The 17063-nt window shown below is 43.5% G+C and overlaps 1 protein-coding gene across 2 annotated transcripts in view; it reads right to left on the bottom strand.

Annotated features, from left to right (window-relative positions):
- Nucleotides 1–11868: 11868 nt before the first annotated feature.
- Nucleotides 11869–17063, bottom strand: part of ZNRF3 (zinc and ring finger 3) — a 215875-nt gene continuing 210680 nt past the window's right edge. The window contains exons 6-8 of one of the 2 annotated variants that reach the window (XM_084649361.1): nt 15558–15660; nt 13033–14775; nt 11869–12371 (exon numbers count right to left, since the gene is read on the bottom strand). In XM_084649361.1, the coding sequence (XP_084505487.1) occupies nt 12328–12371; nt 13033–14775; nt 15558–15660 (1890 nt within the window). In that variant the 3' untranslated portion in view covers nt 11869–12327. The remainder of the gene's footprint in view (nt 12372–13032; nt 14776–15557; nt 15661–17063) is intronic. The other variant, XM_084649360.1, reaches the window with a different exon arrangement.

Genomic DNA, 17063 nt, shown 5'->3' with positions numbered 1-17063 from the left:
CAGTGGAGGGGGTTCTGTGTGCAGGGGAATGGGGCTCAGTGAGGGGGGGTCAGGGTATGGTGTGTCCAGCTGTATGGGGGTTGGGCAGACAGGGGAGCAGTCACCCATACAGTGACCCCCTTCCCCTGAGGAGTGATGGGGGTGAGAGGGGGTGTGGAGCTTCCTGAAGCCAGGGGAGATTTCTGTTTGTTAGCGTTCTTCCCCAAAGTGATTTTGACCCAGAGGCTCCTCTGGAACAGTGCATCAGGTTTACAATAGATTCCCCAGGATCCAATTTGGATATGGCAAGAAACCTCATTAATATTTATAATAAAATTAATGCTACTGGGAATTGTATGATTATGGGAGATTAATTTTCCAGCAATAGATTGGTAGGTCAACATTCTGGATGTGCAAAAAGAAAAGGAGTACTTGTGGCACCTTAGAGACTAACCAATTTATTTGAGCATGAGCTTTCGTGAGCTACGCTCATGCTCAAATAAATTGGTTAGTCTCTAAGGTGCCACAAGTACTCCTTTTCTTTTTGCGAATACAGACTAACACGGCTGTTACTCTGAATTCTGGATGTGATAGCTGACAGATTTCCTCACCAAATAGTCAGTTGACCCAACAAGTCTTATGAGGAGAGGCTGAGGGAACTGGGATTGTTTAGTCTGCAGAAGAGAAGAATGAGGGGGGATTTGATAGCTGCTTTCAACTACCTGAGAGGTAGTTCCAGAGAGGATGGTTCTAGACTATTCTCAGTGGTAGAAGAGGACAGGACAAGGAGTAATGGTCTCAAGTTGCAGTGGGGGAGGTTTAGGTTGGATATTAGGAAAAAGTTTTTCACTAGGAGGGTGGTGAAATACTGGAATGTGTTGCCTAGGGAGGTGGTGGAATCTCCTTCCTTAGAAGTTTTTAAGGTCAGGCTTGACAAAGCCCTGGCTGGGATGATTTAATTGGGGATTGGTCCTGCTTTTGAGCAGGGGGTTGGACTAGATGACCTCCTGAGGTCCCTTCCAACCCTGATATTCTATGATATTCTAAGTACTGATGCCCTTTTAGATTTAGTATTAGTCAGTAGTGAGGACCTAATCTATTACCTTATTGTACAGGAGAACCTTGGTTCACGTGATCATAAATTAATTCAGTTTAACCTAAACTGAAGGCTAAACAAAAATAGGTCTGCAACTAGGATCCTTGATTTCAAAAGGGCAAACTTTAAAAAATTACAGGAATTAGTTAGGGAAGTTGACTGGTCTGAAAAACTCAAGGATCTGAATGTGGAAGAGGCTTGGAATTACTTTAAGTCAAAGCTCCATACTGGAGCGGGTGGAAAATCACAGAGAAGCATTGCAGCCCAAACCAGCTGAACAAGCATCTCAAACAGGTTGTAAAGAAAAATCAGACAGTCCATAAGGAATGGAAGGAACGGCTCTGCAAAGAAAGCTACCTACCGCTGGTAGGTCAGAAAGTACAGGGATAAAGTGAAAACTTTCAAAAGCCAGGCAGAGCTGGACATTGCAAAGGAAAGTAAAACCAATAGTATAAGGTTCTTTAGCCATATAAATTAAAAGAAAACAAGGAAACAAGAAGTGAGCCCACTAAGCACTGAGGACCTGTGTTCCATGTAAGCTGCGCCGTTGGGCTGCTGCCCAGGATAGATTCAAGTGCTGCCCACTTGATTAGCAGAGCTGAGCACATCTGGCAGTGTGTGTTCAGGTGCCCCTCCCACTGCTTTGCAGCCGCATTGCTCCTGCAGCTGCTCCCAGGACCCTCTTGGCTGGCTGTGCAGCACTGGTGTTTGTGTGTGCTGATGTCAGGGTGTCCCCCTCCCCCGACCCCTGTACTCTGCACAGCAGGGGAGAGGGGACAGACTGGCTCAGGACTCGAGCAGGAGAGAGCTGCTGCGGTCTGAAGGAGCCTCGGGAAGTGAGTGCCTTTCTTAAAGAGAGCACATGGTCTCAGACTTCCCCAGCAGCCAGCTCACACAATCTCTCTCTCCCCTCCTTCCCCATGTATCCCATCTCCACAGAGCAGGGGAGGGGAGACAGGGCTCAGGACACAGCAGGAGAGCTTTCAGTGAGTGCCTTAAATCATAGAATCATAGAATATCAGGGTTGGAAGGGACCTCAGGAGGTCATCTAGTCCAACCTCCTTCTCAAAAGCAGGACCCATCCCCAATTAAATCATCCCAGCCAGGGCTTTGTCAAGCCTGACCTTAAAAACTTCTAAGGAAGGAGATTCCACCACCTCCCTAGGCAACGCATTCCAGTGTTTCACCACCCTCCTAGTGAAAAAGTTTTTCCTAATATCCAACCTAAAACTCCCCCACTGCAACTTAGAATCATAGAATCATAGAATATCAGGGTTGGAAGGGACCTCAGGAGGTCATCTAGTCCAACCCCCTGCTCAAAAGCAGGACCTATACCCAATTAAACTTGAGACCATTACTCCTTGTCCTGTCCTCTTCCACCACTGAGAATAGTCTAGAACCATCTCTCAGGTAGTTGAAAGCAGCTATCAAATCCCCCCTCATTCTTCTCTTCTGCAGACTAAACAATCCCAGTTCCCTCAGCCTCTCCTCATAAGTCATGTGTTCCAGACCCCTAATCATTTTTGTTGCCCTTCGCTGGACTCTCTCCAATTTATCCACATCCTTCTTGTAGTGTGGGGCCCAAAACTGGACACAGTACTCCAGATGAGGCCTCACCAATGTCGAATAGAGGGGGACGATCACGTCCCTCGATCTGCTCGCTATGCCCCTACTTATACATCCCAAAATGCCATTGGCCTTCTTGGCAACAAGGGCACACTGCTGACTCATATCCAGCTTCTCGTCCACTGTCACTCCTAGGTCCTTTTCCGCAGAACTGCTGCCTAGCCATTCGGTCCCTAGTCTGTAGCTGTGCATTGGGTTCTTCCATCCTAAGTGCAGGACCCTGCACTTATCCTTATTGAACCTCATTAGATTTCTTTTGGCCCAATCCTCCAATTTGTCTAGGTCCCTCTGTATCCTATCCCTCCCCTCCAGCGTATCTACCACTCCTCCCAGTTTAGTATCATCCGCAAATTTGCTGAGAGTGCAATCCACACCATCCTCCAGATCATTTATGAAGATATTGAACAAAACCGGCCCCAGGACCGACCCCTGGGGCACTCCACTTGATACCGGCTGCCAACTAGACATGGAGCCATTGATCACTACCCGTTGAGCCCGATAATCTAGCCAACTTTCTACCCACCTTATAGTGCATTCATCCAGCCCATACTTCTTTAACTTGCTAGCAAGAATACTGTGGGAAAGAGACAGAGACAGTGCATGGCCTCTCTCAAACTTCCCCAATAGCCAGCACACACACACACACACACACAGTTTGTTTGTCACACACACCGTCTCTTTCACACTTGCCTCCCAACACCTACTTGTATTATTGTTGTTGTTACTGCTTGGTACTTTCTGCAATGCACATATATTCTCTGTAATTTTAGTCTTTCAAAGTGTGTTATTTTAGTGTTTTGACTGGTCTATGCATTTCATAATTTTTATTTTTCTTACACAAATTTAATTCTTTGAGTAGTGAGTTCTAAAATGCCTAACCTGTCCTGGCTGGAGTAATTATCCCTATGGTAACTTTTTAAAAATGTATATTATAGCTAGGTTTTTTTGTTTCTACTGGTAGTGCACAACCACACTATCTTGGTGCACATAAAATGAACTCCACACATGGATGGAAAAAATTAGCAGGAACATTGCTGAGGACATGGTGGAGATTAAAGATAATCTGGGTATGGCTCAAAATTTACACACATGCTTTGCCTCCATTTTTAATGAGGAGCTGGGTGGCAGTAGCTATAGCAACAGAAATTGACTTACACCTTAGATGTGGCAAACTCAAGCAGCTTAATGGGACCAAATGCAGGGGGAGGAAGGGGCTCAGATAATCACCAGCCAAGCATATTAAAGGAACTGGCACATTAAATTGCTAGCCTAATAGGCAGGATTCTTAATGAATCCATAAACTTGGAGATCATACCTTATGACTGCAGAATTGCAAATACAGGACCTATATTTCAGAAAGTGTAAAAAAAAAAGGGGGGGGGGGAAAGAGGCGGGGAGATCTGGGAAACTACAGATTTGTTAGTTTGACCTCAGCTGTATGCCAGGTTTCAGAACAAATTTTGAAAAAGAGTAAATAAAGACAGAGGTAAACGGTAACTGAGATAAAATACAAAATGGTTTTACAAAATGGTTGTGCCAGCCCAACTTGACCAACTCTTTCTTTGAGATACCTGATTTTCTAGACAAAGGAAATGCAGTAGACCTAATCTGGCTGGATTTCAGTAAAGCATTTGATACAGTTTCACATGGGAAATTAAAGTAGATGGGAATCAAAAGGTTGTTAACGTACTGATTAACAGAGAGACAACTGCCAGTCATACTGAAAGGTGAACCGTCAGGCTGGTGGGAAGTTACAAGTCGAGTTCCTCAGGGATCGGTCTGTCTTAACATTTTAATTACTGACCTTGGCACAAAAAGTGGGAGTGCACTAATAAAATTTATGATGATACAAAATCGGGAGGTATTGCCAATCAAGGGAGGACTGGAATATCATACATTTGGCCAACCTTGAAAACTGGGGTAATAGAAACAGGATGAAATGTAATAGTGCAAAATGTAAGGTCATGCACTTAGGGACTAAGAACAAGAATTTTTCCTATAAATTTGGAGCTTACCAATTAGAAGTGACACAGTATGAGGAAAACCTGGGTGTACTGGTCAAACACAGGATGACTATGAGTCACCAATGTGATGCAACCAGAAAAAAAGTTAATGCAATCCTAGAATGCATTAGGGAAGGTATTTCCAGCAGAGAGAGTTTTATTACCATTTGTGACTAGAGGGCCAGCACTCTAGTCACTTTTAGTACTAATTAGGTTTTCCCTAGAGGAGGTCTAACTGGACAGATCTCTACCTGATTACAAGCCAGATTGGGGCTGGTGTGTCAATTAAGCATTAACAGTGACCTTGTATAAAAGGGCACAGGAAGGGTGTTTGGGAGAAAGGTGGCTAGAAGAGTCCTCTGGGCAGAGCCAACTTGTCCTCCCCTTTTGGGGAATGGGTCGAGAACCTGAGAGACAGTGTAACAGCGTAGAGACATTGCTATGCGTTGGTGAAGGATTAAAACACTGTACATAAATTACAGAGGGGTATTTACAAGCAAGGTCTTAGCATGGTCTGAGTTTGTGGAAGAGCCATCCATGTGGCATGTCACTCTGTCACAACTTAGGGTCTTGTCCGGAAGTTGCCTGTGTCCTTGTGAATGGAGAACCTGACAGAGAGGTTTGGCAGTCTGGATGCTGAAGGGAACACTGCAATGGCTGGTGGAGCAGCAAAGAGCTGCAGAAGACCCTGTAGCCTTCCAACAATCCCACCATGTAAAGAAACAGTCTTTGCTTGCCTGGCAGGCAGAGCAGCAAAGAGCCTGCAGGAATTTATTAAGGAGCAAGCCCAGGTTCAGCAACAACTCCAGCAAAGCTTTGAGAGTCCTGCAGTTGCAAACAGAAACTGGGCACAGGACTCTGCAGAATGGGACCTGTGGATGACCCTGATGTGTTTTTAGTACTTTCAAAAGGGTGGCTGGTTGGGACAGAACAATGTGGGCCCTTGGGCTGGCACCCTGCTTAACTGGGGAAGCACATGGAGCATATGTGACTCTCAATAATATGCCTGCAATAGACTATGATGTGATTAAGGCAGCCATTTTGGATGGGGGGGGGCCTGTACATAGAAAAATACAACCAGAAATTTAGAGCAGGAAGATGGACTGGGGGATTATAGCCCTCTGCATTTGTACAGAAATTAACAGACTGGGCCGCTTGTTGGTTAAGGGCAGAAACCCAGACTCTGAGGGAGAGCATAGACTATGACTGTAGGCCAATTTCTCCAAAGTCTCCCTGGCACCAGAACAAATGGATATAAATTGGCCATCAGCAAGTTTAGCCTTGAAATTAGATGAAGATTCTGGAACAGCCTTCCAAAGGGAGTTGTGGAGGCAAAAAACCCTAACTTGTTTCAAGACTGAGCTTAAGTTTTTGGAGAGGATGGTATTAGGAGTTTACCTCCAAAGGCATATGTCTCGCCCTTTCCTTCAGTTGTCTGGGGAATCGCAAGAATTTTTTTTTTAACATGGGAAAAATGTATTTTTCACTGGCCTTTTTCTTGAAAATGTTGGAACTGTTCTGGCTGAAGTTTTCCAAAATAAATTTAGGTTGAGGCAAACACTTTGCATTGAAAACTTCAGCCCAAACAGTTAAAGTCTGGCAAAGATCAGGCCTAACATGTCTCTCTCCCTTTATCGCCAAGATTATCATTGTCCTTTGATCATGGTCCAGTATAGCTAATTTAAGACTGTTTTAACCTAATTTTTATGTAGATAGTGAGACAAGGAGGAAAAATCAACAAAAAGGAGCTGGAAAATATCAGAAGTCAGTGAATGTTTCCAGGACAGATACACTGAAAACACATTTTAGCTTTTATTTTTAGTTTAATTTTGGAATAGCTGCTCTGTTTTCAGTGTATTGACATATTGTAAGTTGGCTTTATACTGTGGGTAAGTGTGTGCCAGGGCTAAACATTAACTACTATTTTAGAGTACGCAAAAATACGCTAGGCACTTTACAGTAAAGGTAGACTGACAGTTCTTGCCTCAAGGCACATGAATAGGGGCACCAAATAGGGAGGAAGGGCTAGAGGAAGGAAGGTTGAAAAGATCACTTTTGCTCTCTAGTCATATGTACATCCTGGTGGTCCAATTAAAATAGTTTTTATTCACTTACAATAGGTCATAGTCGTTATGATCAGGTCACTTCTCATGGACATCATGAAAAGTGAGTCTAAGAAAGAATTTTGGTTAGGCGAGTTTAATGGTGGATGGGCAGCTTGGAAAGAGGCATTTACACACACTTCTACTGAGAGATATACTTCTAAATGTTGTACTACTAAACCAGTCTTCACATGGGTCAAGTAGAACTTTCACAAGAGGCCTGTGCAAGCTTAGTTTATTTTCAAGTATTTCACCTGCAGGCCCCCAGGATTTTCTTTAGCGGCACAATACTGATCAGCTTCTTTCCCCACAAAACACAACAACTTTCAAAATATACTTGATAAAACTGTATTTTGTTTTGTTTTTTTTAACAGACATTTGTACACTTTGTTACAAAACTGTAGAGAACTACGACTTGCTTTAAATCATTTTTTGGTCGGCAAATATTGTAAAATCTTTGTGTGCAATTATCATGTATTTACAGGGCCTCATGTTAGTGATTTTCAATGATTACTCCAATAATGTCACACACTTTCAACATAAGACATGGCTTAAGATAAATATATTAGTAAATAAATATTCTGAGAACATATTTCCATAAATGAAATGTGCTGCTATACATATACAGAATATATACAAGTTGTTTCCTAGCCTTTAAAACAGTAAAAAAATGGTAATGGAGAAAGAGCCCTTTGACTATATTATTACAAATCTTTACACCAAAGTTTATACAAAACCATTTTTAAGTGCTACAGAATAAATTTTAATTAAACATTTTAAATAGTGCCTCCTGAGCCCAACACAACGGCAACAGTTTATTTAAGCAATAGAAAGGCATTTTTGTTTTAAAATAGTATCTATTGTGGCTAATCAGCCTGTGTGTCATTGCAGACACATTAGTCCCAATGGGCTTTCAGCAGGGAAAATGAGCAAATGCAGAAGGTAACAAGGTCAGAAATGGGAACTAAAGAGAATGTATCTCTACAAAATGGCTTGCAGGGAGGGAGTGGCATTTCTAGGTATTCTGAGTAAGACCATACCCATGTAGATGGGAACACAGCCAAAACATTCAGACAGACATTTTACACCCTTTTTACCATACCTCAGCCTATGCTAGTTACAGTGTTACAAGTATCTTGAGTGGCCAAAATTTTTGGTGGTTCTCAGCATGCCCAAGATGTGTAAATACAACATCATAACCATACCTCCTCTAGTGCATTTCTTTGAGGGTTGGGGACGGTGAGTGTATTCAAAGTGGAAAATTTGATAAAATCCCACAGCTTCCCACAAACACACTATATGTCACTGGTACTCAGAGAAGATATTGCTTGGTTTCTGCATCTTTATACACAGGAAATATGTTTATTGTAATGGTTTTCAATTTTATAGTACAGCTCCTGTATCTTGTTGTAAGATACACCAAATCTCTGAAAAGCTACACTCATGGTTACTCATTTAGAGAGAGACGCAGGGTTCCTTTAAATATATTTATCCTTCCTAGTGTTTTTTTTCAAAAACTGTAGAGTATTAGAAGTGAAAAGAAATGTAAAAATCCAAATGATTTTTTATTATTTAAGCTCTGTTGGTTTTTTCATTCATTCATCCAGGACATCCATCAAGACTGACTGGAATCCTTTTCCTGGTTCCCATGAATAGCCCAATGCTGTCCCACACAGGGCAATGTTTCAGTAAAAATAAACTTCACACTAATTTTTTATTTTTAATGTAATGAATACATTTCCAATCATATCTTACAAGACCTACATTGTGGGTACAAACTAGTAAGGATCTCTTTAAGAGAATCCCTGCTGTGTGAGTACACCAGACAGAAAAGTGCATACTGTGTTCTCAGTCACACAGCATGACAGCCATGGCCTCTTATCCAGAAGCCACAGTTTCCACAGGAAACGATTGCTATTGGAAGGGATGGCGCGCATTATCTCATGATAACAAAAATTCCCCACTACAAGAAAAACAGGAACAGATCTATGTGCCCAAACTTAAGGGGTATGCAGTGCTCTCTGTACGCAAAGGCATGAACACAGGCAAGGCTGGACTGGCCAAAGAATCCTGTAACAGACTGCACTATGGAAGCTACATCAACCATATCTCTTCCAGCAAAGAAAGAGACAATGGCTAAAGCAAGTTTACCCAGTCCTTACTCTGGGCACTAAAACCCCATGCATGTACATGCATGTAAGGTGTGCTAGTTGATGGAAAGCACTAATTCTATTACCACCCATGTGCAGTCTCCAAGGAAACAATACAGTAACCCCCATCCAAGTGTTTCCCCAGCTGAACTAAAACAAGCCACAGACATCATACAAGCAATGCATTTCTCTTGCTGCAGTTTCTCCTGAAGAACTGCTGTAGGAATGCTGGGGTTCTCTGTGGGAAGCAGTTATCCCCTCAGCCTTTCGATGTGGTAGAAAGTCACTTGTTCCCTATTGCTCCACAGGCCTCAAGGCGCAAAAGGACCTAACTTCTTTTTCAGCAGGTGGTAGCTGAAGCATTCCACATGAGCTCCCATCTACACTCCTTCAGGAAAGCAGACCTTGTCTGCAGACCCCCTAGCAGCCAAGCTGTTAGAGAAATGTCAGAAGGGGGCAAAAATACTTCCGTATCCCAATCTTCCACACACCCCTTAAAGATTCTTAAACCTGCTTGCCACTGAGATTTGCCACAAGGAGGATAGGGCAGCATCCAAGAATTGATTCATCATTTATATCCACCTAGACTAGTTTTGACTCAAGGTGCTGACCTGTTTTCTAAGGCAGGTATAGCCCTGAGCTCATCAAAGGCCTACACTTGCTTAGGGAGAGATCAGTATCTATTAGGGCTGTAAGCGATTAAAAAAATTAATCATGATTAATCGCACTGTTAAACAGTAATAGAATACAATATAATTTAAATATTTTTGGATGTTTTTTACATTTTCAAATATATTGATTTCAATTACAACACAGAATACAAAGTGTACAGTCCTCACTTTATATTTATTTTTTATTACAAATATTTTCACAGTAAAAAACAATAATATTTTTCAATTCACCTAATACAAGTACTGTAGTGCAATCTCTATCATGAAAGTTGAACTTACAAATGTAGAATTATGTACAAAAAATCCTGCATTCAAAAATAAAACAATGTAAAACTTTAGAGCCTCCAAGTCTGCACAGTCCTAGATCTTGTTCATCCAATCACTCAGACAAACAAGTTTGTTTATATTTACAGGAGATAATGCTGCCTGCTTCTGTTCTGTTATCTATATATATTATGATTCATATATCAATGTAATATGTTATTGGTCATTGAGACCTGGTATGAATGACGTGTGCTTGACATGAATACATGTGTTGCAAGCTGGCAACTGAAGCAAGAACTTAAGGTCAAGAACTATTAGAACTATTTGTGCAAAAACAATCTTGTTATGTTCCAAGAAAAATATGGAGAATCAGCAGAAAAGGAAACACCACCAGCTGGACTGATATACAATTGCATAAGAATTGGAGGAAAGGGCACGCCTTAGATCATGGCTGCCCATCCAGGATTGTCTCTTTGGAATTGTGTGGGTAGAAGGCCTAGTAAACAAAGGCAAAGAACTGATGATGCGATGGAATGGACTATAAATGGTTGCCTATGATTTCTGCAAATTGGAGTCGTTATTGATCCAGAGCCCTGTGTGGATATAGATGTGGTTTTCACTGGCTCCCCGCATTTTATGATCTTATGGTTGGAAGGAAACTTGACTAGCTATTGGGACCTTTCTGACCTTTGGACTCTGGTAGAGTATGTTTGGGGTGTGAATGTGGAGTGAGTAAGGTTTGTTTTGTAATCAATAAAGAGCATTTAGAGTATTATACACCAACACAGTGTGCAGTATCTGCCTGCTCCTCATCCCATAGGGAGACCTCTATTGCGGGTCTAACACTTCTTGTTTACAGTATCACTGGAAAGTGAGAACCGGTGTTTGCATGGCACTGTTGTAGCCGGCGTCACAAGATATTTACATGCCAGATGCGCTAAAGATTCATATGTTCATTCATGCTTCAACCACCATTCCAGGGGGCATGCCTCCACGCTGATGATGGATTCTGCTTCATAACAACACAAAGCAGTGCGGACTGACGCATTTTCATTTTCATAATCCGAGTCAGATGCCGCCAGCAGAAGGTTGATTTTCTTTTTTGGTGCTTTGGGTTCTGTAGTTTCCTCATTGGAGTGTTGCTCTTTTAAGCCTTCTGAAAGCGTGTTCCATATGCTCATCCCTCTCAGATTTTGGAAGACACTTCAGATTCTTAAACCTTGGGTCGAGTGCTGTAGCTATCTTTAGAAATCTCACATTGGTACCTTCTTTGCATTTTGTCAAATCTGCAGTGAAAGTGTTCTTAAAATGAACATGTGCTGAGTCATCATCCAAGACTACTAGAACATGAAAAATATGGCAGAATAAGGGTAAAACAGAGCTGGAGACATACAATTCTCCCTCAAAGAGTTCAGGCACAAATTTAATTAACACTTTTTTCCTTTTTTAAATGAGCATCATCATGAGCATGGAAGCATGTCCTCTAGAATTGTGGCCGAAGCACGAAGGGGCATACGAATGTTTAGCATATCTGGCACATAAATACCTTGCAATGCCGGCTACAAAAGTCCCATGCGAACTCCTTTTCTCACTTTCTGGTGACATTGTAAATAAGAAGTGGGCAGCATTATCTTCTGTAAATGTAAACAAACTTGTTTGTCTGAGCAACTGGCTGAACAAGAAGTAGGAATGAGTGGACTTGTAGGCTCTAAAGTTTTGCATTGTTTTGTTTTTGAGTGCAGTTATGTAACAACAACAAAAATCTACATTTGTAAGTTGCACTTTCAAAATAAAGAGCTTGCACTACAATATTTGTATGAGGTATTTCTTGTGTTTTTTACAGTGAAAATATTTGTAATAAAAATAAATATAAAGTGAAGACCGTACACTTTGAAATCAATATATTTGAAAATGTAGAAAAACATCCAAAAATATTTAATAAATTTCAATTGGTATTCTATTGTTTAATAGTGTGATTAAAACTGCTATTAATCACGATTACTTTTTTTAATCACGATTAATTTTTTTTTTTTAGTTAATCGCATGAGTTAACTATGATTAATTGACAGCCCTAATATCTATACATGTGGTGTCTTGTTTAATGCAGCAGTGTTACCTGCCAGTAAGAGCTCGTACAATGGTTTTAAAAAAATATATATTTACAGAACACTTTTTGTCACTAGTATAAAAATGGCACTAGAGCTCAGAGCTGCTCCACGTGGGCTTTGTTCACTTACACAAACCCAGGACTGAAGGATGCATCAAGCTGGCAAGGAATGGAGGGGAGGCTCAGTCCAGCTGGGGTGCGGGAGGGGCTTCTCTACATTACCACTTTTGTGTGTTTGTCAACGCTAAAAAAGTTTGAAAGAAAGTCCAGCATCATTTGGAATCTCCATAAAAAGCTCTCCTTGTCTATCTGTGGCAGTCTGGCCAGGTCTAGTCGCCCATTTGGCTTCTTTCCAGGGGATGAGATCCAGAGCCTGAAGGAATAAAAGAATTATTAGACATAACGCAGGCACATCCAAGAAAAAGACCTGGGGAAGGAGAAGCCCAAGTGGTGATTCTTCCTCTGCCACTAATTACTTTGTCACCAGTCCAGACTCGCTCCCACAAACACTTCGAGGCATCGGGGGGGCCTGCACCTCCCTCCCATTTCATGCACTCTCCTCTGAGGCTATTCCAGACTTTCCATTATTCCTTTTCATCCTCCTCAAGGTCACCAGTCTCCTCACCTACCCCACGCATGGCACTTTGGCCTTTTCTGCACTGACCATTTTTCCTGAGTTTCCCACTGCTTCAGCTCCACTGGCTGTGGCAATGGTTGTATCCCTAGTTTAGATTAGGTGCCAGCAGTCACTTGTGTTTTCACCATTGGTGTCTAGAGCTGCTATGAGCACGGCTAGATGGCGCATAGCACTCCCAACAATGAAACTGCAGCAGGGGAGCAACGGAGGACATTTCCTGAGGAGAAGAGGCTAATATAGGCAGTAACGATGAGCAGTTTCCCTTCTCCAGAGAGTGAGCTGTAACTTCCATAATGTGTGGACCATCTCTGTGAACACTAGTGCAGCTGACCTGGTGCTCTCTTCACCATACTCTGAGACTGAAAGGTGCTGGAGAAAAACCAAGTCTGACTCTTACCTGCAGCCTTTGTGGTTGCCGCTGCCTCCTGGGAGCTCGGAGTGGGGTTGTGAAAGAGCATCCTTGTTTCTTCGTCCCGAGAGCAGTTCTGCTGCAGAAAGGACATTGCCCGGTAGCACACCTCCCTCTCCTCCTGCAGCTCTCCTAGACCTTGGTGGTGTAGATGAGCATCCATTTCAGGCGTCCCATCCCAGGAACTACAGCCTCCATGGGTCCCCCGACACTCTAACGGCAGGACTAGCTCACAGTCTCTGTCCTCAGGAATGATAGGGATGCGCTGACCTATGTCACGCACCCCCCTATAGCAGCTTGGCAAGGCCTCATCATGAAGTGTGTACTGTACACTCACTGCACAGTCCTCTGTGTAGCAGCCACCACCCCCACTGCTACCGGTGCCACCACAGCCAACCTGCTTCTCTTCATAGAAGCAGCAGGGCAAGCCCTCATATTTCACCCCATCTGTCCTATGCAAGTGGTCTGAGTTAACACTATACAAGCCTTGGGAACTACCTGGCTGCTGTTCCAGCCCCGGGCCACAACCTCCCCAAAGTGGGGAGCCCAAGAAGAGTGCGCCGCAGTCTGTTGCCCCACCGCTGGGCTCCAGGGCAGCGTGCTGGAGCTCAAAGCAGCAAGCACATGCTTGTTCCATCAGAGGTCCTGCTACTTCTGGACCGTGCCAGTTCCTTTGAACATCCAAGGCAGCACTGGGAGTAGCCTCGAGGCCTCCCTCTGAGGTAGTGCCATTTGAATCCCTGTGCTCTAGCGAGGAATTACTGCTGTAGTTCATCTCCATGCTGCAGCTGGAAAGCTGGTCCCCTGAGGAAGAAGCTGGCACAGGCCGACAGTCAGCACCCAGCAGAGCGTGCCCACGTGCCAGAATCTCGTCCTGATGGGGGCCCTCTAGGAGAACAATCGCCCCTCGGTTTGTGCCACCAGCATCCCCCACTCGGCAGGGGCTCTTGCTGCGGTAAATATAAGGGTCATAGTCACTGCTCAGAGAACTACGGAAGGTGGAGCAGCTCCCATAGACCCCCTGGTTGCTGACCTCTGTACAGTCAACCATGGAATCACTGGAGGAGCAGTGGCACTGGCCAGAACTGCTGCTGCTGCTGTCACTGCCCGGGCAGTCAGCCAGGTAACCACTGCACACTGAGCGGTGACCATGATAGCAGCTGAAACTGGAGCTGCTGCCACTCTCCAAGCGGGAGGAGGGCATCACATGTACCACAGGAGGGAACAGCATGCTGCCACCAGGCTGGAAGGCACGGGAGGGACCCTTTGAGGCAATGCCAGCTGGAGGCTGTCCATCTTGCTCAGGGTAGCTAAGGCCTTGGAAGTAGTAGTGCTGGTACATGGTCTCATACTGGGGAAAACAAGCTGCTCTGGAGAAGTTACGTCCATTGAACTTGGGCCTGCGGAAGGTATGAGCTGGAGAATAAGCTCTGTGCTCCAGGCCACAGCGATGTGTGTTCAAGGCATGATCCAAGTGAACAGGCTGGTAACTTTGGATGTAAGTAGGGGACTGTGCTGGGTACAGGCTCTGCTCACCATGCCGGTCCACTGTAAGCACCGTGATGGGATTTCCATGGGGGTCCATGCTAGTCCGGGTGGGATATGCAGTTATCTGGCTGGTCCTGTGCACTCGGCCAGGATAATGAACGGGCAGGATCACCCTCTGCTGCCGGCTGCGCACTGGGTTGGTGGATTCCAAACATACCGGACCTGGGTTTCCCTTCTTTTGTTCTGGATGGGGAGAAAAGCAAACAGTGTGTCCTGGAAATGCAGCCACTCTGCTGAGGGTTTGTTACCTGGCAGACTGCAACAGTGAGTAAAAGTGCCAGCCTGCTCCAGAGAAGTGACACAATCAACACAAGCACACTTACCCAGAAGTTCTTTGAAACACCTGGGTCTATTGGCCAGGGAAGGAAGAGCAGTGACTTCAGCTCCTTCCTCTGCATAAGCCAATATGCTGCCTATTCAGCATTCCCAGCCCTCTGGGTTAGGAACACTGATCTCTGCCCACCTTTTTCCATTCTTCTTACAAATTATTTAAATGGAAAATGTTTTAAAGTCAATGAAAGAACCACATTCTATGTTGCTGCACAGAGAAATCTAGGAATTTTACAACTCCCTCCCACATACCAGCTGCTTTTAATTTATTTGCTTTTCTTGATATTTACCCATATAAATACAGTGAACTTGGGTGAATTTTATTTGAGCTTCTTTTCTACAGACTGATAGATGCTGCCCTCTGGTGGATGTGCCCAGGATAAGAGATATGGTAGGATAGTGTCCTGGCTGTTTTAGGACATGGGGTCACTCTCAAAGAAACTTCTTTAATTGACCTCTGTTATCGGCTGGCATCCTTGAAGGAAGTCCCAGGATTGTATTACAATACAGACCAATCACCAAAGGGATTTTCCTAGGAGTGTACAGAAATACACACAATTTCCCCTCCATCCAGAGAGCTGAGAAGTCCAGAAATGGCCCTACCTGGGTGTGTGCATTTGAGGGGCAAGACTTACCTATAATGTTATGGCGGCAGTGAGGGCAAGTATGATGCTGCAGCAGCCAGGGATCCACACATTTTTTGTGGAATCTGTGAGTGCAGGGAATCACCCGCAACTCCTGTTGGGGAGAAAGAAGAAAATTAATTGATTCCTCCTAAAAGGCATGAATACTCACACTCCACACCTAGTTCTTCTGGCTTAGGTACAGATCAGGTCAATTCCCAGCCTCTTACTGGAAGAGGGGAGGAAAAGCCACCAACCTGCGTTAACAAATAACTAAGAGCATAGTTGCTCGAGAGAGTTCGTGCTGATTCACATGGTGAGCATCTCCATGCTCAGCAACGCTGTTAAGCTTCTTTCCCTGTTGCATCCTGTCCTCCTCTCAAGCTACTCTTTCCTCTACAACCTCTAATCTACCTCCAGCAGCACCCAACAGTTCTAGCTAGTTTTGTGCTCTTTCTGGCAGGGTTCCCTATGGCCACATTCACTGTTGTTCACGTGCAGTGTTGAATTACTGTAGCAGTTATTTTATTTTTTTATGTCTGACAAAGGGTGTATTTTTTATTTGAGGGGAGGAAATTTTAAAAAAGGCAGTGTCTCCTTTTTATTTATCCAGTGTCTTCAAACTTCACGCTGAGATTTTAGATTGCCCCTTCCCTTTGGGCCACGCTCTTTGATTCATTCCCTTCCTTAGTTCCTGAGTGTTGTCATAGAGGAGACGGCAGCCAGGCACTTTTCACTATGGCACTAACATGGATGGAGGCTGAGAAGTTAGAAGTCATTTTCTGCAACTTTGAGCTTCTTCCAAGGTATTTCCTCTGTAAGGAGGTGAGACGATGATTCGGTGAACCTACTTCATGTAAAATGGTAAAGGCCATGGTAAATGGTAAAGGCCTAAGTGACCTTAATGGATCACACATACACATGTATCACATATTAGCTAGTAATATATATAAGCAAATGCATAATCAATATAAATGTAGGCCTAGTTTAGTGTGGTTCATCAGATCTTTAAATGATCCTTTTTTGGGAAGAAATGCAAAACAAGGTTTTTGGCTTAGTAAGTATCCTGTTATTTCACTCCTTAGAATGCCTCTGATTTGGGTATGAGGTTCCAAGGATGAAGAAAGAATGAGAGATTATGATGACCCAGCCAAATATAATCAGGGTAAACACAGGAAGTCCCCAAAGTCTCTGTCAAACATTGATAGTTTTGTTACTGCTAATAAATAGATACATTATACAATTTAGAGTGTAAGGCATAATCTTGTATTTGGTCATAAAACATCAGATCAGAGGAGAGGGGCGTTTGATACAAGGTCTCATCTTGGGTATAAAAGAATGTACTCAGACTTAAGTCTTCGCCTTTGTTTGTGTACAGCCATCTCTGTATATACTCAGTCAGTTCATTGGCTGGCCATCGTCAACTGATTACTGGGGCGTGGCACTTTGTACCTATTCTGAAATAACCCTGTTCCTTGGATGGGAACTCTGAAATTAGCAGTGGTTTCCGCTTTGCTA

The sequence above is a fragment of the Lepidochelys olivacea genome (assembly GCF_965140295.1).
Source record: "Lepidochelys olivacea isolate rLepOli2 genome assembly, chromosome: 15".
Taxonomy (NCBI): Eukaryota; Metazoa; Chordata; order Testudines; family Cheloniidae; genus Lepidochelys; species Lepidochelys olivacea.
This window is presented reverse-complemented; position numbering and strand designations above follow the sequence as displayed.